The sequence below is a fragment of the Gracilinanus agilis genome, chromosome 5, assembly GCF_016433145.1.
Source record: "Gracilinanus agilis isolate LMUSP501 chromosome 5, AgileGrace, whole genome shotgun sequence".
NCBI lineage: Eukaryota > Metazoa > Chordata > Mammalia > Didelphimorphia > Didelphidae > Gracilinanus > Gracilinanus agilis.
The window spans coordinates 48,361,832-48,385,124 of NC_058134.1; the positions used below are offsets into that span (position 1 = coordinate 48,361,832).

The following is a 23,293-nucleotide window of genomic DNA, read 5'->3' on the forward strand; positions in this document are numbered from 1 at the left end:
ACTGGTGAGGTGGAGTCTCTTGGAGGGTGTCTCCTGGAGAGAGTCTTTAAGAGAACTTCACTGGACACTGGCAGGTGAGCCTTGGCTTCACCCTCAGCTGAGATTCTGACCCTTGCAAGGCTTCTTTAGCAGCTGCAAAGGATTGACTCCTTTCCTAGTTTCCTAGGAGACTAGCTTCCATCTTGGGATTCCTAGTTACTGATTACTAGGGGCCCTCCTGGCTGATTAGGTACCTCCAGTATACGTATTTTCTCTTAGCCGTCTCACGTTTCTCTACTGGATTGTTTCCCTTCCAGTTTGGGATAGAATTCTGACTAGAGATAGAATACATTTGACAACCAGGACTTTTTCATTTCATTGAAGTCTCTGTGACTCATCTCTGTTAGTCAGTAGTTTGTGAAGGGAAACCCCTGTAATCTCTTTGCCTAGTCTGAGCTAAACCTTAGGTTAACAAGAACTCAAGGAAGACTACTTAGTACCACACTGGGGATGTGAAGAGAGGATCAAGTCTCCTTCTTCTCCCTTTTGATATAATCAACACAAGCTGGAGGAGCTCACAAACCACTTGCTGAATTCATCCCCTACTTAGTATTAGGTTAGAATTGTAATATCGGATTATTAACATTGCCAAGTTTGCTTGGGGCCAGCCGTCAGTTGCCCTGGTTGGAATGTTGACCATGGCATGAGCCACAAGGCAAGTACTGACTTCCAGTTGGGCCTATGGTATATGAAGTCTTGGAGACCCAGAGCTGATCTGTTCTTTCCTGACTTCTCCCCTCACTTCTCATTTCCCCATACTCCCTGGGACCTGGGTGATGGGAAGGAGAAGGTGGGTAGTTGTTAGGCCTAGAGTAGGGTTAAACTAATTTTGCAGAACAACTTATCAATACTATCAGCACGACTTGTAAACCTTATGTCAAAAATTAACTTTATTATCCAGAGAACACATCTCTCTGACCCAGTGCTGCCTGCCCTGGGTCTGCAGAAGAGCATCCAGACAAGAGCTAATAGCCCCTTTAGACAGAGAAATCTTTTACCCTTAGTTCTTAGTACTTCCTAACCCTCTTTCTACTACCTTATCTCTTATACTCCTGTTATCAATAAACCCTTTAGCCTTAATCTGAGAACTTCACGGTTATTGCCTACCATCTAATGCCAAGCAGGGACAGCCTTGAGGAAAGGTTCTGATCAGTTTCAGCAGGGATAAACTCAGTTGCTGTAGGACAGGAAGTCCAATATTTACTTCCTGTCAACCTACCACACACCAATAGGAGGCTACTTCCTCATCTGGAAAGGAGCTAGAGATTAGACATCTCAAAGGAGCCTGGTGTTTAGCAGTGAGAGTTTCACTTAGCACTGTGTTATGCTGGCTTGGATTCTTGTTACATTTATAATCAGTTTCAAGCTCAGCCCTGGTACAGCCCAAACCATCTTCTCTACAGCTAGCATCTCCTTCCTTCTAGTGTTATTACTAGCATAAGGCCCTTTTGTTGTACTCATCACAGAAGCCATCGAGAAACTTGGAGAGTTCTACCCTTTCTTTTAACTCAGAGTCAGAAACTTGTGAGTTCCCACCCTCCATGTGCCTGACCTTTGCCATGAATATGGAAAGCTCCAGGAGGTGGGAATTGGTTCCCCCAAAACCCACACCATGTGCAGTGCTAGACAATTTTGAAAGCCTGATTGTTCCTGGAGAAGATGGGCAGGGACATGGAGTCACCATAAATTAAACCTTGAACTCAGTATGGGTAGATGGTCTTGGAGAAGATTGTCTGAAGAGATTGTCTTCTGTAGATAGCCTTCTAACTGGGGAAGAGTCTTTGAGGGAGCTTACTGGAGACTGCAGCTTAGATTGTGGGCTTGGAGCTTGGCTTCAGCTTAGACTCTGACTCCTGGACTACTTCACTGGGTGAGTGAAAGGCTGACTCTTTTCCTAGTTTCCCAAGAGACTAGCTTCCATCTTGGAAGAGGCTGTGTGGTTACTCACCACCAGCCTTCCTGGTTGAGAGCCTTTAGGTTGATATCCCCCTCACATTTCTCTCCTTTATTATTTCTTCTCTATTTGTATATATTTGTAAATAAATTTCTGACTCAAAATAGAACAAGTATTGGTGACCACATAATTTCATAAAATCATCATTCAACCATTAAATTTAACCCTTACACTGCATCTCTGACTTAAAAAAGAAATTTCCACTATGGCAGAAATGGTTAGGAGTAAGAGACATTCTTGTAGCTAAACTTTTCCTTTGAGCTCATCAAAAATTTAACTTCAATGAAATTCACTCAAGGTGAATATTAGATATATTCAGATGGTTACACTGATCTTCAGTAATAGGCCAATAACAGAATAACTTTCCTAAAAGTAAAAAAATAAAAGACTTCAACAGTTCTTTCTCTGGAGGTAGATAGCATTCTTTGCCATAATTTCTTCAGATTTGTCCTAGATCATTGTAGTTGTGTGAGTAGCTGAGTCTTTCATAGGTGATCATTCCAGTCTTGCTGTCATTATGTACAATGTTCTCCTGATTCTGCTTATTTCACTCTGTATCAGTTTACATAAATCTTTCCAGCTTTTTCTGAAATCATCCTGCTCATCATTTTTTATAGCATAACAGTTTTCCATAACCATCATTTTCTAGTTAATCCAGCCATTACCCAATTAATAGACATACACTCAATTTCCAGTTCTTTGGCCCCAGATAAGGATTTGCTATAAATATTTTTGTCCATGTATGTCTTTGGCAGTCTGATATTTGAAATCACTTAGCTTCTGAATGGATCCAAAGGGCAGGACATTGCCTTGCCATTCACAGTAACAGCAGGTAGAAATGGGCCAAATTGTGAAGGAACTCAAAGCTAAATACCAATTTTTCTGGTTCAAAACAATTTTTAAAAATAAGCTTAAATTCCATATAATACTTCTTCTAACTATAAGGAGATAGTGTATTACTTATTTGTAACATATTGTTCCCACTTGAGACTTAGAATCCAGAATTTATAAAAGAAGTGATGAAAGCAAGTAGAGAATCCAGTTACAAAGCCCAGGTTTAGGCTCATAGCTGGACATTGTTTTCAGTATTAAAAAAATAGTTCTCTTACAGTACCCTGTTTTAGGTTCCCCTTAGATGTCATCAGAAAGATGCTTAGGCTCAAAAGATCCCAGAGAGGTTACATATAAGTGATATTTGTTATGATTATAATAAAAAGATATGGATATTAAAAGGAGTAGTAATATTTCAATTAAGGCCATGCTAGTAAAATAATGACCATGCGCCTGCTAAGATCTATTTCAAATTGCCTTGCCAGACCTTCTCCCCATAGACCATGCTCCTGACTCCTTCCATGCCAAAGAAAGCAATGTACCAAACAGCTCATCAGTAACCAAAAGGAAGTCTCAATGCTGAACTCTCAATTGGAGCTAAGTTTTACGTTAGCTCACCTCAAGACCGGAAACCCACTGAAACATGTGAAATGTAGTTTCCAAGTCCCATAAATGTCCACAAGAAGTTTGTCATATATCTATATATTTAAAACTGAAATAAGCCCCAAATACCTCTCAATGGAACCCCAAACATTCCAAATAACACATATTAAAATGATTCAAAAGACTGCCTCAGGTGTTCTTAGCTAGGGAAGTAGGTGTTTGGGTCCTAAGCAGTTTTCCTCTTCTTGGGAGATAGTCTCTCAAATACATTTCTGAACCCAGCACTTTTTTTGCTTGAAGATGTTGGTATTTTGGGCATTCTCCTGACCCCAAGGTGAATCAAAGGAAGTGGCGTCTTGCTTTCTAAGATGGATATATTTGATTCTGCCTGACCTTTCAAAATTCTTGACCTATTATAATTGGGAAGAATAGTCTTACGGAAATGATCTTCCAAGATGGGAGCACTGAAATCTTTCTTGTGAACTTCTTTGTCTTCATCCATGAAGAAAGTGCCCCAGTGATAGTATTTCTACAAGAACTTGTATTTGCCCCTCACTGTCTTGTTGGTCATTTCTTTGCCATTTGCTCAGAGTTCAGCTTGTCTTCCTTTTCTGTCAGATTTCTCATGAATTCAATCTGTGCTTTCTCCTTCTCCATGGCTTCTCAAACCTGTGTCCCATCTGATTCTTTTTTGCTCCTGAACTTTACATGCCTCATATTCCTCCTCCTCTTTATCTGTGTTGCAGACATGTAGGGCAGCCAAGGAACTGTCCTGGCTGATAGTCTGGCTAGGGAAAAAACCCAGCAAGAAAGTTCTGGGATGGTGTCTTCCTTTGTTTTTAGGAAGTATGGACATTGGTTTCCTTTAATATCCCTAGTGCTTAGCAGTGGTTCGCAAACTTTTTTGGCCTACCGCCCCCTTTCCAGAAAAAAAAATATTACTTAGAGGTCCTGGAAATTAATTTTTTAAAAAATTTAATAGCAATCAATAGGAAAGATAATTGCACTTGTGGCCATCACAGATTCCATGGATCGCTGCAGCACCCACCAGGGGGCAGTAGTGCCCACTTTGGGAATCACTGGCTTAGAGTATAATAGATGAAATACTCAATACTTATTTTTAAATCTTCATTTTCAGTTACATTGAAGCACCATTTCTATAGTGAGCAATGTAATAATCTCCTATGCTCCAGTAAAAAATTAGATAGAAATACATGAAGGTGGTAGTTAAACAAGGACCCTTTCCTAAGTCACCTTTCACCCTTATAAACAAAATAAAAGTTTTGTCCATTTTGCAGTTAGAATGCTTCATATCTCCCTTATAAGAGGAGAAAAAATGAATTTGCCATGCAGAAGCCACAGTTTTGTGAAGACATCAATCACTTTGGAAGGAAGAGTATATAAGCAGGAGCTTTTTAAAGTTTTTTTCCTTAATTACATGAAAACTACAATTTTTGTTCTTAAATTTGGAGCCAAACTCTAACCTTCCTCCCTCACCACCCTTTTTCTTTCTCTTCCCTTCTTCTGGAGATGGCAAGCTATCTAATGTAAATTTTACATCTTTAATTGTGTAAAACCTCTTTCAAAGGAGTCATCTGGTGAAAGAGAATTCAAATAGCCTCTCATTGTTTAAAAATCTCTTTGAGATACAGATCTAGTGGCAGTATTGGTGAGTCAAAGGATGCAAGTTTTAAAGCCCTTTGGGCATAGTTCCAAATCCCCAGAATACTTGAATCACTTCACAACTCTCCCAGCAGTCCATTAGTGTTCCAATTTTTCACATTCCCTCCGGTATTTATTATTTTACTTTGCTTTCATGTTAGCCAATCTAGTAGATATGAGATGGTACCTTGAAATTTGTTTGAATTTACATTCTTTAATGAAACAGTTTAGAACACTTCTTTTATGTGATTATACACAGCCTGGATTTTTTTCATCTGAAAAGGCCTATTCATATTCTTTGACTATTTATCATTTGGTGTATGATTTATATTCTTGTAGATCTAAGTGAAACAAAGCCTTTATTGGAAATACTGTAAAAAAATTTCTCCCGGCTCTATCGTTTTTTCTGATGTCGGTGGCATTGGTTTTATTTGTGCAAAACCTTTAGGTTTAATATAATAAAAATTCTCCTTCTGTAATTCTTACTATCTTTTGCTTGGTTATAAATTCTCTCCTTATTTAGCTGGTAGATTATTCTATGCTAAGTTGGAGTTTTCTTAAGACTGAGAAGTTTGTTTTGTTTTATTGGCAGAGGATTGAGGAGGAAAGAAAGAATCTAGAGGTATTTTGTTTTCAAGATTTGATAATAGGGAAATCCTAGTCAATGACTCTCCCTGATGGCTGGTACTAACCAGAGTCCTTTTAAAAATATTGTCAAATGTTAGCTGTTACCCCAGGTCAAAGAATGTCAAATCCCAAACACACAAATACATACAATTAGAATTACATTTCTCCCAACCATGTCTCTATGGATGTTTTTCCTCAGTGGGCCTAATTTGTCTTTAAGTTCCTTCATATATCCTCACAGGTGGTCCAGATGAAGCATTGTTGAAGCCTGCTTTTAGAAGCTTCTCTGCCATTGGATCCTGAATCCCATAAAATTGATCTCTGGTTTTCTGTGCAGTAAGAGGATCTTCAAAGTCTAAAGACTTCTCATATCTGTATGGACATACCTCTTTCCTCTTTTGCATCCTCCTTTTCCCCAGAAGGAACAAAAGTGAAGATGATTCCTTTTATAGGAAGGGGTGGTCAAGGCCAATTGGAGCATGTCACTGGTCACTGGAGCCTTCTCAAGAGCACCAAACTGGCCCAGTGCCATCAAAGTTGGAAAAATCTGGCTCAGTGTTCTGGAGGGAGTATTCTTTGTTCACCTCCAACTTGGGTGTGGCATCCTGAAGGGCATCCTGAAGAGCCACTTCGTGCATCGTGGACCTGAATGGGTAAGCCATATTCTAGGTCCAAAATGCAGGTCTGACACACGTTTTTTGAGTTTGGTGCAGGCTTAGCACACTTGAGTCTTCTTGAAACCCATGCCAACCCTGGGGCATCAGTGAGACACTGTGAAGGGCCTGCCACAAATTCTGAATTCTTTTCCATGCCTTTATTTGGTCATGCAGGTGTCCAAGGCACATCTGATACAGAATAGGGAAGTCCTCATCCTCCCAGTTCTGCCTGCTGAATGTGTTGGAGCCCAGAGAAGTTGTCATCTTGGAAGTAGCAGCAGTGGCCTTGGTGCTGTCCAGGACAAAGAGGAGACCTGCTGCTGGTTCTGGAGATACCTGAGAATTGGAGTTACCTCTGCCAGATGCCTGTGTTCTTATGAAGCTCCACAGATGGACAGCAGCCTCTTTAACTGCAGCTTTTAGTCATTCCTGCCCCAATGTTCCTCTTGGCTTTAGTGGACTCACTGAACAAAGGCTTTGATAAACCCACTTTCCCAACTCCTCCCACCACATCCACAGAGCTCATTGGTTAAGGGCCTGCTGACCTGCTCCTATTCCCCATGATTGACTAGATTAATCTCCATCTTTGGTTGTTGGTTTGTCTTGGCCCTTTGGCTTGTGTTGGTCCGGGAATTCCTGCTGGGGGGGGAGCAGGGGAGGAGGTATATAAATGCCCTTTTCTGTAAACACTCTCCATTTGTGACAAGTGGAGAAAGTTTAGGAATCATCATATGCAACCTCAAAAATGAATTTACACCAAGTCAAAGCCACTTAGAGTGACTAGATCCAGGAAATCCAGGGGGGTGGGGGTGGGGAATCCAGGAAAATAAATAAGGAGTGTTGCCTTTGCTCTAACTAGAGTGATTTTGACCCTTATGACTTACAATTCCAGCAAGCAGCTGGAATGTGAGGGAAGAAGGGGGCTAGAATTTGGGAAGTGCTATTGTGAAGGAATGACCAGCTCTTTAAAGAAAGTTGTTCCCAAAGGGGAAATGAACTGGCTGCCTCTGAAGGTTGGGAGTGGAGAGCATTCTCATTTAAAGAGTCTTTTAAAAGGAGATAGAATAACCATTATGTGGGATCTTGAAAAGAGATAGAATAATACTTCAGTAATGGGTGGGAATTCTATTCTAAGATTCTGATAGAAGTCCCACCCTAGTTAGCCCTGGAGAGACTTCAGCTTTTTAACCCCACTAGGTTAGTTTGAATGGGGCTGATTATAAGTTGCTGTAAATCTTGTTGCTGATTCTTCAAGTCACTTGCACCAGAAACTGAGGGATCTTTTGAGTTCTCTGTGCCTTGGAAAAGGGTTTGGAAGCAAAGGTGTAAAGCTCAAGATTCAGGGAATCTACCAGCATTGGCAGCATTTTTAAAAGTACCAAATCATCAAAGATGAGGCTTTTCTACTTTGCTTGAGAGAAGACCAACCTCCTTTCTGTACTCAAAGGCTGAGATATTTTTCTCCCACTAGTGCCCAATGCTGCCTTGCCTGCTTTTAGAAAAATCTACCCCAGGTTTCTTCCTCAAGCTCTCATTCTCCCTGCCTTTTCTCACTGCTGTGCCACTTTATATGCTCAGAAGGCAGGCTCCCTACCCTAAGATAGATGGAGTTTGTGGACATCTAGGGTTGGAGGAAAGGGATTCCACAGGTATTAACTGGCTTCTGAAAGGAAGAACCTCCAACTTGAAAGAACATTGAACTCAGAGTCAACATAGCAAAGGCTCTTTTATTTCATTCTCCTGAAAATGGGTACTTGGGAGCCAGTTTTATAGCTGTTACAGCCAGCAGACAAGTACATGGAATGGGAACAGGTGCAGGTTCCCTTTTATTAATGCCAACCAGTCCTTCCTCACCATTGGCTGGTTCCCAAGAGTTATAATCTCATCACAAGAGCCAGCGGATCAGAATGCAACTTAGATTCCCCAATCATTCACTTCTGAGTAAAATCACTTCACCTGTTAGCCTCTTAAAAGAGGCTAATGTAAAGGGGGGAAGTAATGTAAGGGGTTAAAATTAACGGGTGGGACTAAGTTACTTAAGAGTATGGCTGCCAAGAATTAAATACTCCATTCCAAAATGATTTTTATGGTCATTTATTTACAAAAGGAGAGAGAGTGAAAGTATAGAAATGGGAAAGAGGGCAGAGTAGGAGACCTAGCTTAACAAAGCTAGACTATGTGCTCAAGCCCTGGCTTACTCTGGCAGCTATGAGGCCTCCTCCCAGATGAGGGGCTCCTCTGGAGGCTAGTATCTCCAGGAAAGGCCAAGGAAGCAAGTCAGCCTTTTTCACTCACCCACGTGGTAGTTCCTCCTCTTGTCTTGTTGACCTGATGCAGGGAAAAGGAGCTTAAGCTAGAAACATGAAACTGAACTCAATTTTCTTTTCTTTTCTTCTTCCATTATGGACTTAGGAGAGGAGTCCACCATCTTGCACAACATGTTCCTCACATGCTCCAAAGTTACCAAGCTTTGATCAAACACCTTCTAAAGGAAAGCAACTGTGCTGAGCCTACTAATGGACACAGGCTTCTGTGGGTGAAGCAGGAAAGTGGGCAACAGTAGCTGAGATGTAGAAGAAAGTAGTGAAGTTAGCTTGGCCATGGACTGAGGGAAGTAGTCATAGACACTAAGTAGTGGCAACTTTGTTTTATGAAAACCCCAAGTTTGCCTTTCTTCCAAGGAACTTGCCTGAAGGGAAATCCCAGACTGACCTTGTCTTAGACTGAGCAATAAACTTCAAAGTACCCAATGATCTCGGCTTAGCTAGAATGAGTAGATAAAATCAAATCTTAAATACCCTTTTGTCTTAGAAGTTTCTCTCATTGGTAGAAATGCAAAAGGAAAACATATGATTCATCACTTTTTTATATGAGTATATTATTTGGGATATTGGTTTTAAAAGATGACTGTATTATAAAAATGAATAATATGGAAATAGGTATTGAGTGATAATACATGTATAACCCAGTAGAATTGCTTGTCAGCTCCAATAGGAGGGAAGGAAAAAAGGAGAGAGAGAACATGAATCCTGTAACCATGGGGAAAATACTTAAAAATGAATCAACAGACAATAATTTTAAAAAAGGACTGGAAAACAGTTTTTTCCATTGTATCAGAGGTCTCTCCTGGGTAGGCTCCTACTTGCTTCCAAGAGCAATTTAATAAATAAATAAATTTGACTATACTTTTTCTATAGAGAAGAAAATAGAAAAAGGAGTATGAATGGGATGTACTAAAGGATAGCCTATGTGAGTGACCATTATGTCAGCTGTGAATTTTCTCTGCATGTGATATAAATTCAAGAGCAATACACACAATACACAAATATAACTTTTAAGTGGAGACAGAAATGTTTGAACTAGTCTACCTAACTATTCATCCATCTATCTATACAATTGTATGTGTTTATATGTACTTAAATGTGTTTATGCATGCAAATAGAGGGAAGGGAATATTTTCTATTTTGGGGGCCACAATGATAAGATGAAGAGTATCTTGAGAGGGCTCCCCTCTTTCCTCATTTCAGTTACTTTTCTGTCCCCTTACAATTTTATTTTATAATTTATTATTACTTTCCTAATTCTTCTTGGTTTAACAACAATGATAATAAGTATTAATAAGTAAATCAAATTGGTAGATGGCACAGTGGATAGAGTGTCAGGAAGACCCGAGTTCCTATCTAGATTCAGACATTAGCTCTCTGACCTTGGGCAATTCACTTAATCAGATCTGCCTTAGTTTTCCCATCTGTAAAAAGAGGAAAGAGGAAATAGCCAACCTGATACAAACGGGATGAGAGATAGAAATGACTGAAAACAGAAAAGACAGAAAATTGAAAAGTCAAAATGATTGAATAATAAAGATGAGTTATTATTTTCCTTATTATTTGTTGTTTTGTTGCCCACCTACCCAAGGGCAACCAGGTTGTGTCTCAGCTGTTTCTCAAACCTTAATCCTTTGGAAAAATAAGCAAGAGCACTCTTTCTGCTATCCCAGGACAGAGAAATAACTCTTTGCTTTTCTGGCTAGAGGACTGGAATAACCATCACAAAAAGACCTGCTTTGGATTTCCTCAGCTGATAGACTCTTCACTGGATGACAGAAGAGGCTGCATAGGAGCTGGACACCACAAGGAGGCAGCAGTAGCTCACTCCAGATTCCTAACAGACAGTAAATGGGGAGAAGGAAGAGCCCTTTGCTCAGAAGAGGGCAACTCAACAGCTTTATCTTCTTTAAGAAGTTCTTTGTCGTCGTCCTTACTTTTTTAATTCTATTTTTTTATTAAAAAATTTTTACTCCTCACCTTCTGTGTGAGAATCAATACTAAGTATCAGTTCCAAGGCAGAAGAGCAGGAAAGGCTGGGAAAGTGGGTTAAGGGACTTGCTCAGGGGTCTCCCAGCTAGGAGATGTCTGATGGCACATTTGAACCCAGGACCTCCTATCTCTGTGTCATCTAGCTGCCCCCAGTCCCCCTTCATCTTGGGTTCCCTCTGAGATCCTTTCCACATGTTCCTGTTTTCATCCTCTTTGTACATCATTTCTTTACTTGTTGTCTCTCATCAGACTGAGCTCCTCTGTCCTTTTGCCTTTATATCTCAGGCATTTAGCACAGGACTGGAGGCTGTTGATAAATGCTAATTAATTTCACTTGTCTTAGCCAATAAGAGAGAAAAAAAGCATCAGGTTTGTGGAATCTTCAGCTGAAGGTTTAGCTAAGCTCCTTACTTGGCTTTGTCACTTTAGGAAAATCAGGTAATCTTGTTTTATTTGGGGTTCCTCCTCTGTAAAAGGGACACAACAATGCTTGCATCACCTGCCTCAGGAAGTCACTGTAAGACTCAAAAGAGCCTGGGCACTTGTAGTCTTAGCAAATTCAGAGTGACCAAGTCTGTAAATATCTTGTCCTTCTCGGTGATACATGCCTCTTCTTCAATTATTTTGGCTTCAGAATTCTCTTGGAGCTGGTGATCTTTTCCTCCAAGAAACTGTTGTGCCAATCACTGAACACCCTCAGGAGGACCCAGGAGCAGTGAGGGAGGCAGGCCCGGAAGGGAACCCCGGGAGGCAGCCCTGCTACAAAGAGGAGGAAACGATTAAGGGCTAAATGGCTACTTTTCTCCTCAGCTCCTCCTTCAGTTTACTTTGTGTCTCTCTCAGGGAGCCATTTACTTCTCTGATCCCAAGTCGTTTCCCTAGTCTAGGGGAGCACAAACACTCCAAAGTGCTCGGTCCATTTATGCTGCGGTCTTCATCGCCACAATACATGAACTAGAGCCTGGCATACAGGAGGTGCTTAATAAGTGCTGGTGGGGCTAAGTGGCTGGGGGGATGGAGAACAAGGCCCAGAAATGGGGGGTTCCAGGATCAAATCCGGCCTCAGGCACTTCCTAGCTGTGGGACCCTGGACAAGTCACTTGATCCCCATAGCCTAGTCCTTACTGCTCTTCTACCTTAGAACCAATGCACAGTATTGCTTCTAAGAGGGAGGGGGAGGGTCTTTTAAAAACAAACGCTGCCAGAAGAGAACAGAATTCCTGCTCACACTATCTTCAAAGGGACTCCCAGTGTGGCCTGGAGCTCTCTAGACTCGGGAGAGACAGACACTTCCTACCTCGAGTAGCCCCGGGTCTGTCTTTTAAACCCTCGAAGCCTCACCTGCAGGCTAGCCGGGGAGAGGGAGGGGCGAGATCACGTGAAAGGGGCCTGTTTACCTTGGATAGGTAACAACAGGAGGTTCTTTTCACCCGCTACGCGGATGCGGCTGCTCTTCTCCCTCCATCTCCCAACTTTCTCTTGTCTCCCCTCCCCCCCCCCCAGGGCTGCTGCTGCTGCAAGGCAGGGAGGGTCTAGGGAACCCCCGTCCTCCCTCCACCCCCCNCCCCCCCCCCAGGGCTGCTGCTGCTGCAAGGCAGGGAGGGTCTAGGGAACCCCCGTCCTCCCTCCACCCCCCAATCCACTTCTGTGGCCTCTCCCAGCACTCGAACCCCCGGTCTCGCGTCTACGCGGGCGCCTTCCCTGCTAGGTCTGGCCGGTCTCAGGATGCCCTCCAAGCCGTTGGCCCTCAGTAGGCTCTTCCTGCTCCCCAGCACAAACCTCTCTGCGCCCGGCGAGTTCCTCCCCTGGTCCCCGGGGCACGTAGCGGCAGACTAGAGCCGCCACATCTTTTTCCCCAATGGGTGGAGAAAAGAGCCGGGCGTGTTCTGCTTCCGGGTTAGCTTGAGTGCTGCGGCTGAGCCGAGGCTGATGAATCCTTGCTCGCAGTGACACCTGTGGGCAGCATCGAGCAGTGCAAGCGTGTAATAAACTGCCCCGGGGAGGAGGGGAGCAAAGCTCTATTTTCCTAGGTTATAGCTAGAAAAGACCGTAAAGATCAAACAAAGGAACCCTCTTAACCTTTCTTTAATCCTTACCTTCTGTTGTCTTAGAAGCAATACTGTGCATTGGTTCCCAGGCAGAAGAGTGGTAAAGGCTAGGCAATGAAGGTTAAGTGACTTGCCCAGGGTCACACAGCTAGGATAAGATGTGAGGCAAGATTTGAACCCAGGAACCCCCTATTCTAGGCATGGCTCTCTATTCACTGAACCACCTAGCTGCCGCCCTCACCTCTTTATCTTAATCTTGGGTAATCTTGGGGAAACCAAGTTGGGGAAAGAAACAGGGAAAATAAGGTAGTGAAGAGGCAGAGTAAGTATTCAAATCCAAGGTTCCACTTTCCACCTACACCATAGTTTAAGGCCAGAGTTCCTAACCTTTTCATTTCCCATTGACGGTGCTAGTGCTCCCTAGACCGCTAGGTGGCGCCATGGTGCACACAACACAACCTCCCACTAGAGATGCTAGTCCTCACTGGGCCACCAGGTGGAGCCATAGTGCACCTAATACTGTCCCTCCCACCAGAGGTGCTCATTCCTCCTGAACACCACATAAACTCCCCAAAGCCTTTTAATGAAATGGCAAAGGAATAAAAGCCACAAAATCTGGCCTCCACGAGCCTGTGGTGCCTTCTCTCACTAACACAGCATCAGTAGTGAGAGGAGCACATAAAGGGACTCACATGGAGAGGTGCATGCAGGGCACAGGGATGGCCAGGGCATATCTTCCTTTAGAGTAGGCACATGCAGTGGGTGTGTTGATACATAAGGGAAGAAGCAGCCCTCACACTGGGCAGAGAGGTGGCAAAGTGGACAGGAAGTCAGGAAGATTGAACTTCCTGAGTTTAAATCTGGCCCCATTCACTAGCTATAGGATCCTGGGCAACTCACTTAATCCTGTTTGCCTCAGTCTCCTTATCTGTAAAATGAGCTGGAGAAGGAAATGACAAATCACTCCAGTATCTTTGTCAAGAAAACCCCAAATGGGGTCAAGTCAGATATGACTGAAAGAGTATTTCTAAAGGAACTATTCCCTTGAAAATTCCTGCTTTCCCTGAAAAATAAGGGGATTGGATTCGAAATTTCATTGTTCCCTCCCAAAGGGTTCAAATCTGTCTCTTTCTTGTAAAAAGTGCTAAGTACCAGATAGATGTCAGTACTTTCCCTTCCTGTCATAGTCCAAAGCCCTGAGGGGTGGAGTAACTCACAATCCGTCAAGTCTTGTCCTCTACAACCCAGTCATTGACTCACCTTTTGAAAGATGTCAAAGATGATGGAACAAAAGGTGGGGGGTGGGGGAAGGAGGAGTTTCTTTGATTGGAGAGCCTATACATTGGATCTTTGGACTCAATACTTTGACATTCTTTAGGCACCAGAAGCTGGCAAATGTCCCTTTCCTAAAAAAAAATAAACTGCTCTCTTCTACTTTAGCTTCTGAGCTCCATGTTTGTGAGCTTCTTTCAGTAGAGGGTCCACTGTCCATGACCCCGTGGCCACACACCTCCAACCCTAAGAGTCTGGGCTGTGTCTCTTCTGGTTTTTACCGTTTTTTTCTGACTTTGAAATGATTGGTCACAAAGCAGGCAGGTAGATTCTCTAATATGAGGCAAAGTGGGGAAGCCTTTCCCTAAACTTTAGACCTTCCTCCCCCTTAAGTAGATTTCCTAAGGCGGCTTCTGGTTGATTTAGATTGCAGCCTTCCTTTGCTTGTTATTGATTTTGTGCTCATGAGTCCATTTGGTTTCCTTCATTTGGTTCAGGAGAATGATTTATAAACCCAAATCAAGTGGGGCTGGCAAGATCTTGGGCATGGGAGTTGGGGCTTCACCTCACAGCAGCACTTTGGTCTTGGAATCTGCCCTATTTGCTTCTTTAGTCTGAGGCAGGAGGTAGCAGAGAAAAGAGGATGGAGCTCGACAGACAATGCCTCTGCCAGTATCCATGCCCAATCCCTCCTCCTCCTCCGTTCACATGCTTTGACCAGTTAAATTTTAGAGAACGACCCTTGTTTAGAAGAGAATCTGCTTTTTATAAAGCTGGCATATTAGACCTTTGTCAGGGCAAATTGCTGCAAAGATTTTTCCCCCACTGAGTTGTTTCTGAGAGGAAGGTGGTCCTTGAAGCCCATATACAATGTCAGATCCTCAATCCGTTTCTTCAAATTCCCTATTGATAAATCTTTGAAGTTACACTTCATATGAACCTTCTTGCCCAGACTGTCCTTTCAGGGAACCTCAGTCATGGCTTCTGGACACCCCTGGCCTTGACCTTATATGGTTCCTACTTCACTGCTTAGAGGCCAAGGCATTGCTTGAGTGAGTTTTAAGGCAACCAGAAGCTACTCTGTTACCTTTTAGAAATTAAAACTCTGGACAACCTTCACTTCCAATCTTTTGTTTTTGAAAAGGGGGAGGGGTGTGGGTGGAAATTGGCCATTCTTATTACTCTTTAAGAAATTCTAAACTTTAGAATGGGTCTCATCTCCTTTACATTTTTCAAGTGTCTACAATTCTGTTCCATGTAAGCAACATTTCTATAATGAGCAATGTAATAGCTTCCATGCCCTAGTAGAAAACTGGCTAGAAACACATGAAGGTGCTACTTAAACAAAGACCTTTCCCTAAGTCAACTTTCAACCCTACAAACAAAATAAGTTTCATCCATTTCACAATTAAAATGGTTTCCATCTCCCTTATGAGAAGAGGAATGTATTTGTCACACAGGCACAACAGTTTTGTGAAGAGATCAATCACTTTGGAAGGTAAAGTTGGAGCTTTCTGAAGACCAGAGAAGTTTGTTTTGTTGGCAGAGGTTCCTTTAGTAACAGAAAGATAAGAAAGGAAAGAAGGATCTAGGGGTTAGTTTTCAGTGTATGATAACAGGAAAATCATTCTTAATGATTCTCCCTAATGACTAGTACTAGTCAAAGAATTACTTTTAAAATATTGTTAAATGTTTGCTGGCTTCCAGGTCAAAGTTTGTCAAACCTCAAACACACAAAGAAATACATACAATTAGAATTGCTTGTGGCTTCTGGAACTTTTTTCTAGTAAGTGACTTGTGAACTGTCTTACTTAGGGTTAAGTAGGGGTACTTTAAGTTCTTGATTGATTAACTCAAAATAAACAAAGGGAATAAAGAATTCCCTTTCACTTGATGAACAGGATGATTTCAGAAAGAGCTGGAAAGACCTACATGAACTGATAGACAGTGAAATAAGCAGAACCAGGAGAACATTGTAGAGTCACAGCAATATGTTGGGATGATCAACTGTGAAAGACTTAATTATTCTCATCAATACACTGATTCTGAAGGACTTAGGGGAAAGCATGCTATCCATCTCCAGAGAAAGAATGGTTGGATAGGGTGATGGCTCCTGGAAAATGCTACCCTCCCACCTCTGGGCAGCCCAGGCAAAACAGCCACAGTTGGCTCTGGAGACTTAATATGTGAGAGTTAGTAGGTGGAGAAAAAGGTTAATAAACAGAGGCAAGAGTTGATTTTCACTCTCCTCTCTTTTGTGTTTCTTGCTAACTGGACTTCCCTGTGAGCAAGAAGGCAAGGGGTCCCTAATGACAGCCACATAATATAGCAAGCTAAATGGAGCAAACAGGAAAGTAACCTATATATCTCTCTCCTATTTTTCCATCTTTTCCCCCTACTTTTTGATTAATAAAATTATTAAACTACAGCCAGTCTCATAATTTTCTCTCTTACAGTCCTGAGAAAAATAGTGGATGGGTACTGGAGTTGGTGTGAAGGGAGGAGGTAGTCCCTTTGGGTGGAATATGTGTGATCTACAATCTGCTGGGAGTAGAGGTGAAATCTGAGGAGCAGGGGGCAGGGCAACATGAACCCCTGCTGGAGGACTAGTGGGAGGGAGATTAAAATAACTAGCAGCTACTAGAGGAGAAGGAAGAACACCAGGAAGTTCTGGAACTGGCTCCAGCTTAAGTTCAGAGTCTGTGGTTCCTTCTTTTTCCTTTTTTTCCCTCTGACTACCTGCAATCTTGCCCTTTTCTCATGAAGCCTTCTCCCCTTTACGTTGAGTTTATTGAAGGACTTCTCAGCAGCCATCTCTACAGCTTGCTTGGCAGCAAAATGGATGAAAGCTCAGTGTTGCCTCTGTCCAACTTTTACCTTGAGGATCTCACCTGAGCTGCTCCATGTGATTTCTAAGATCAGTCTCACTAATGGTATCTCCCAGGCCACCAATATAGAGCCTCATGAGAATGGTCTCCTCAGCTGGTGTGTCCAGATGAGGCATTGTTGAAGCCTGGTCTTAGAAGATTCTCTGCCACTGGATCCTGAATCCCATAAAATCAATCTCTGATGTTCTGAGCAGCAAGAGGATATTCAAGGTCTGGAGGCTTCCTTCCTTCCCCCAGAAGGAACAAAGGTGAGGATGATTCCTTTTATAATCATGGCTGGTCCAGGCCAATTGGAGTCTTCCCAAGAGCACCAACTGGCCCAAGCCATCAGAATTGGAAATCTTTGGCTCAGTGTTCTGGACGGAGTATTCTTTTTTCACCTCCAACTTGGGTATGGCATCCTGAAGGGCCACTTGTACATCACTGACTTGGATACATAAGCCATATTCTAGGTCCAAAAGGCAGGTCTGACACCATAAGGGTTAACTTTAATGGTTGGATAATAATTTTATGAAATTAAGTGGTCACCAATATTTACCATATCTTGAGTCAGAATTTTATTTATAAATATTTACAAATAGAGAGGAAATGATAAAGAAGAGAAATGTGAGGGGAATAGCAACCTAAGGGCTCTCAACCAGAAAGGCTGGTGGTGAATCACCACACAACCTCCTCCAAGATGGAAGCTAGTTTCTTAGGAAAGTAGGAAAGGAATCAGCCTTTCACTCACCCAATGAAGTAGTCCAGGAGTCAGAGTCTAAATTGAAGCCAAGCTCCAAGCCCATAATCCAAGCTGCATTCTCCAGCAAGCTCCCTCAAAGACTCTCCCCAGTTGGAAGGCTATCTCCAGAAGACAATCTCTTCAGACAATCTTCTCTAAGACCATCTCCCCAGAGTGAGTTCAGGGCTTACTTTTATGGTGACTCCGTGCCCCTGCCCATCTTCACAGGGGCCAATCACAGTTTCCAAAATTGTCTAGCACTGCCCAGGGAGTTCACAGTTTCTGAGGCTGTGAACTCTTGTGAATTCTTAAAAGAACAAGTTTCTGACTGAGTTTAAAAAAGGGGTGGAGGTCTTCCAAATATCTTGCTGGCTTCTCACCTAGCACTAAGTAGAGTATAAATTCACTAAGTGGTTTGTGAGCTCCTCCACCTAGTTCAAGCTTCTGTTGATTCAATCAAAAGGTAGACAAAAGAGAGTTAATCCTGAATTCACAATCTAGTGAGGTACTTAAGTTCTTGTTAGCTCTAACTAGGCAAAGAGAATAAAGAATTCCCTTTCACAAGGGTAAACTCAAAGAGAACCAAGAATTCCCTTTTAGAACACAGGTTTTTGAGCTTTCTGCATGCTTGGCACACTTGAGTCTTCTTGAAACCCATGCCAATACTGGGGCATCAATGAAACACTGTGAAGGGCCTGGCACAAATTCTGCATTCTTTTCCATACCTTTCTCTGGTCATTTAGGTATAGGGATTTGGTCCAAGGCACATCTGACACAGAATAGGAAAGTCCTCATCTTCCCAGTTTTGCCTTCTGTGGGTATTGGAGCTTAGAGAAGTTGCCATCTTGGTAGTAGCAGCAGTGGCCTTGGTGCTGTCCAGGAGAAGTAGGAGCCCCTGCTGCTGGTTCCCAAGATACTTGAGAATTGGAGAGTTACCTCAGCTAGATGCCTGCGTTCTTATGAAGCTCCACAGATGGATTCTTTAACTGCAGCTTTTGGTCTTTCCTGCCCCAATGTTCCTCTTGGATTTAGTGGACTCACTGAACAAAGGCTTTTCCATTTTTTGTGAAAAAATCTACTTCCCTGACTCCTCCCAGTTCCTGCCCATTCCGGTCATTGGTTAAGGGCAGAGTGGGGGCTTCTTAAGCCTCAATGACATCATTTTATCCCTTCAGCTCATTTTATTTCATTTTTATTTTTTTAGTTTAGGCATGCCTTTGTTGGTTAACAAATATTTACAAAGTGTTTACTGTGTAGGAGGTTCTGTAGTAGATGATGGAGACACAAAAGATCTCAGGCTTTGGGCCAGGGAAGGGAAATCTCAGGAGGGATGTGGAGGGTGGGAATGGAAAGGAATGAGTCAGTGAGAAGTGGGAAGCTGCCCCATATTGGTAGGAGAGGCAGAGGAGGCTCTTACTCACTGGAAGGGGTAGCCATTGGCTTGGCTGTGATGGGGATGGGAAGTAAATGACTAACTTATGAGCCCAAATACGTTAAAAAAAATTTCATGTCCTTTATTGACAATCTCTTAATATTTCAGGCATAATTTAAATGAATAGCATATCAATGGTATAAGGGTCCCCACAGATTTTTTTTTTAATATTGCACAAAAGTTTGTCACAATGATTGCAGACTAGGAATTTATACAAATCACCAAAATGCACCAACATGGAAAAAGTTGAGTTTCACTCTTCTTCCCTCTCTCTGCCTGGATATTGCTCTGTAGCTTTCTTTTCTTGTTTCTCTTTCTTCCAAAGTTTGGCCATTGCCAGCAATTTGAGGTTGGGCTGGTCAGCAGTATCCTCTGGGAAGATATAATGGTAGTGCTCTTCATAGCCAGCATCAGACCCATCTTCTGCCTGAACTTTTCTCCTCTTCTTCACTTTCTCTGGCATTAGTTTGTCTACTCTTTCCTTTTGAGATTCTGTCCCAAATTCATATTCAAAGTTTCTCCAGGATTCTAGTAACAGGAGTCTTTCTTCCTTCTCTTCACCATTTCTCATCCTTTGGTTGGCTTCTTCATATATTTGTCTGCTTTGAGTTAAGCTTTCTTCATTTCCCGCAGACAGCTCAAACTGGGCAAAACTGATCCATACTTTAACATGCTGTGTTCGTTGTAGCAATCTGTGGTAAAGACTTCTTGCTTTTTCAGATTCTTCTTGTTCAATTTCAAAGTCAATGTAAGATTTCCAAAGGACCTCTGGCATATCTAAGCATGGCTGGCTAACAGCCAACTCATAGATTGCCCGGGCTCTCTCCATATCTCCAAGAATTATCTCTAACTCAGCAAATTTGATCCATGAAGCACAATTTTCTGGAGCAAATTCCAGGAACTTTTCATAAAGTTTCCGGCACCTGTCAAATTCTCGAAGCTGCAGCTCCAATTCAATGTAGATTTTAAACAATTTGTTTTTGGGACACTTGCCAATAGAAGCTCCCAAAGCTCTTCTGGCAAGTGGGAGATTTTTCTGTCTTATTTCAAATTGGGCATAGAGTAGCCACATTTTGGCAAACGTAAACTGTTTGTGTGGAATCAATTTCAAACAGGCTTGATATACCTGTCTGGTCCTCTCTGGATCCCTTGCCTCCAACTCCTCATAAAGTGCATAGTTGATCCAGAGGTATATATAGCGCTTCCAGTATCTCTTCTCTGGGATGGGTGGCACATTGGCAATGGCTCTTTCATACACCTCTCTCACAGTGTTTGGTTCCCCATCACATTCTACCAGTTGCAAATAATCAAACCAGGTATCATAATCATGTGGATTGGCCTTTACTTCCTCTTCATACTGGAATCTCCTTTTGCTCAGGATGATGTCTTCAACATCTCTCCTATTCCCAAATTTTTTTTCAAAGGTTGTATAATTTTTCAAGAGTTCTTGGGCTTCCTGCAGTGAAATCCTGGACAGGGCATATTTGTAGATCACTCGGGCCCGTTCAAATTCTTTCTGGTTTTCCTCAAACTTTGCAAAGGCCACATAGAGATGTTGATCCATATGCTCATCTCCAAAGAATTTCACAGCTCTTTCATATACTCTTCTTGCATAAGCCAAGTAACCATGTTTTTCTTCAAAGCGAGCATAGTTGATCCAGTTCTTCACATAGGGATGCACGAGGACAAATCTTTCATGAATGCAACGTGTGCGATCTACTTCTTGATATCTCAGTTCAAAGTTGATGTAAGAGTGCCAGGCTTGCTCCTCAGGTTGCCATTCCATCCAGCGCTCAAATACTTGCCTGCTTCCAGCAACATTTCCCAACATCTCCTCCATATAAGCATATTTGTACCAGAACTGATTGACCCGGGGCAGAGTTGTGATGGCGCGATCCCAGATATTTCGGGCATGATTGACTTGGCGATTCTTCATTTCCATTTCTGCATATTTTAGCCAGAGAGTGATATTTCGATAGTCTACATCTAAGGCACGCTCATATATAGAACGGGCCCTTTGAATTTCTTTTAGTCTCTCTTCCCATTGTGCATATTTGATCCAGTTATTGATCACATTTCTGTTCTTCCTTATATTGTCCTCAAAAGTCTTTCTTTTCCTTAGTTTATAATCATTCAATTCTTCTTCATCTGTGATCTTCTGTTGAGGAGAGGGTCGAAGAAGCTCAAGCTCTCTTTCTTTAGCTTCCCTCATGAGATGTTCAGCAGTGATTTGCACTTCAGCAGGAGCTTTGTTTTTCACATTCTCCACTTTGGGGATCCACTGCTTCCTGGCCAAAGCAGAGGCTGCCATGTTTTCCAAGAGAGGCCTATAACTCTTTAAGAGCTAGCTTCAATCTGCTGGTTCTATCCCCTAAATCCCAAGGAAACTGCTCCCAGCACCCTCTGGTTAGCTCAGAAGCCCCAGACAACTCTAAATGGAAACTCCCAAATGCCTCTTTTTATACTGGATCCTGGATCTAATAAGAGACCACTGGAGTTCACACCTAAGTGAACTCTAGGAAAGTCACTTTGAACACTAGGTAGTAAGCTCTTTACAACTCCTGTCAGCTGAAAGAGAGATTGGGTGTGAATTTTCACCCTTCTTTTTTTAGAAACTCCAAAACACAAGTCAATAGAGAGATGTGATTCTCACTCATATAGTAACAGTTATGGTGTAAAGCCAATGACTTCTTCTAGTTGCTTTCATGTACTAGGAATGTCCTATGTAATCTACACTAAGTAAAGATTCTTTGTTCCAACTTGACCTTAATCCTGACCATCATGCCTCTAATAATGTTGTCCAAGATTATATTAGCCACGTCATGTTGAATCTGACTTCAACAACCACTGAAACCCCAAGATCTTTCTCTAATCCCCATTTAGCCAGATCTCCCACATCTTGCTTTCTGCATTTTTTTACAAACAAAATCAACTTCCTTTAGAAAGAAAACATAGTACACATAAAAATGTGAAAAAATAACCTGACCACTTAACGGCATGGTCATTAGTGTGCCATTAGTCGTATTACACTCAGTAATGTAGTCTGAAAATTTAGTTCCAAAATCACTTTTCTCCAACTCCAATTTCTAGCCTCTTCAGAGCAGCAAGGTAACTTCAGGGGCCCAGATTTTGAGTCCCCTTGAATCATGGAGAATTGATACTTGCCAAGAAGCAAATCAAAATCCTCCAACAACCATCTGTTCTATAGTTCAGATAGCTACAAACAATGGAGGTAGGGAAAACTGGGACATTGAAACAAAGTTCTTACATTCTACTGGCATTCTATCTGATAGAATTTCCAAACACAAATGTATTGACATTTACTGCATCTCTGACTTAAAAAAACAAACCTCCCAGTATGAAAGAGGGAAACTGTTGCATCTAAACTTTCCTCTGAGCTCATGGAAAATTTAATTTCAGTGAAATTCACTGGAAGTGATTATTAAATATATTAAAGTGGTTGTAATGTACATTGGTGGTAGTAAAGGGTGTCAACGTGGAATCTAGAAACCCCAAACTTGTAGCCAAGTGAAATCTGAAAGTCCCTTAAATTCAGTTTAGCTTGAAGGTGAAGACCTCAAGTTCGATTGCTGTCACATGAGTTTCTCCCTGAGGGAAAATCCCAAATTCACAAGTTTTGGTTTAACAATAGACCTTAAAGTAGTTTAGGTGGAGCTAGCAAATCCCATCAGGTGTTAAGTAACCTTTTTGGTCCCAGTAGTTTCTCCCTTTCTGTCAAAGTCCTTTACAAAGGTATCCTAGTCCTTGGCTGGATCTTTCCCTTTTGTGTCCATTGTAAAGCAACAGCCTCTCCCTGATAATCCTGTCTAGGATTCCTCATCTTCTTTGTAGCCATTATAAAGCCAATCAACTATACTCTCCCATCCCCAGTTCCCCAAGAGGTATATAAATTCCCAGAATTCTATTTTTCTTTGGAATTGTCATCTACCAAGGTGGCACTCACAGGGACAAGGTAGCCAGAGTCACCAGAAACTCCATGTTTGACTCTGTGTGGAGGCCTAAACAATTGTATCACAATCCCACTCCTGATTAAACGTGTTTTTTTCTATTTAAAGTTTTGTGTTTTTTCCAGTTTAACAGTTATTAAGTATTGCATTCTTGCAAAGGGTACCTGTGTGGAGTGAGAAATTAGTGTGTTATTCTCAAGTTACTAAAAGTTATTAATATCTAAAGGTTGGTGTCTCCCTCCCACTCCCATTCTTACAAAAGCTTTACACCTTTAA

General features: G+C 42.1%; 2 protein-coding genes and 1 pseudogene across 2 annotated transcripts in view; 1 reads left to right on the forward strand and 2 right to left on the reverse strand.

The window, feature by feature from the left end:
• Positions 1-23,293, forward strand: part of CDK6 (cyclin dependent kinase 6) — a 1,314,442-nt gene that overhangs the window by 20,802 nt on the left and 1,270,347 nt on the right. The window lies entirely within an intron of this gene.
• Positions 5,932-6,636, reverse strand: LOC123249192 (annotated as a pseudogene).
• On the reverse strand, positions 19,303-21,360 carry LOC123249640 (crooked neck-like protein 1). The gene has a single exon (XM_044678754.1). It carries the CDS (start codon positions 21,358-21,360, stop codon positions 19,303-19,305), a length of 2,058 nt encoding a protein of 685 aa, XP_044534689.1.

Excerpts from the sequence above, each read along its gene's own strand:
- LOC123249640 (XM_044678754.1), bottom strand. The coding sequence starts at position 21,360 with ATGGCAGCCTCTGCTTTGGCCAGGAAGCAGTGGATCCCCAAAGTGGAG.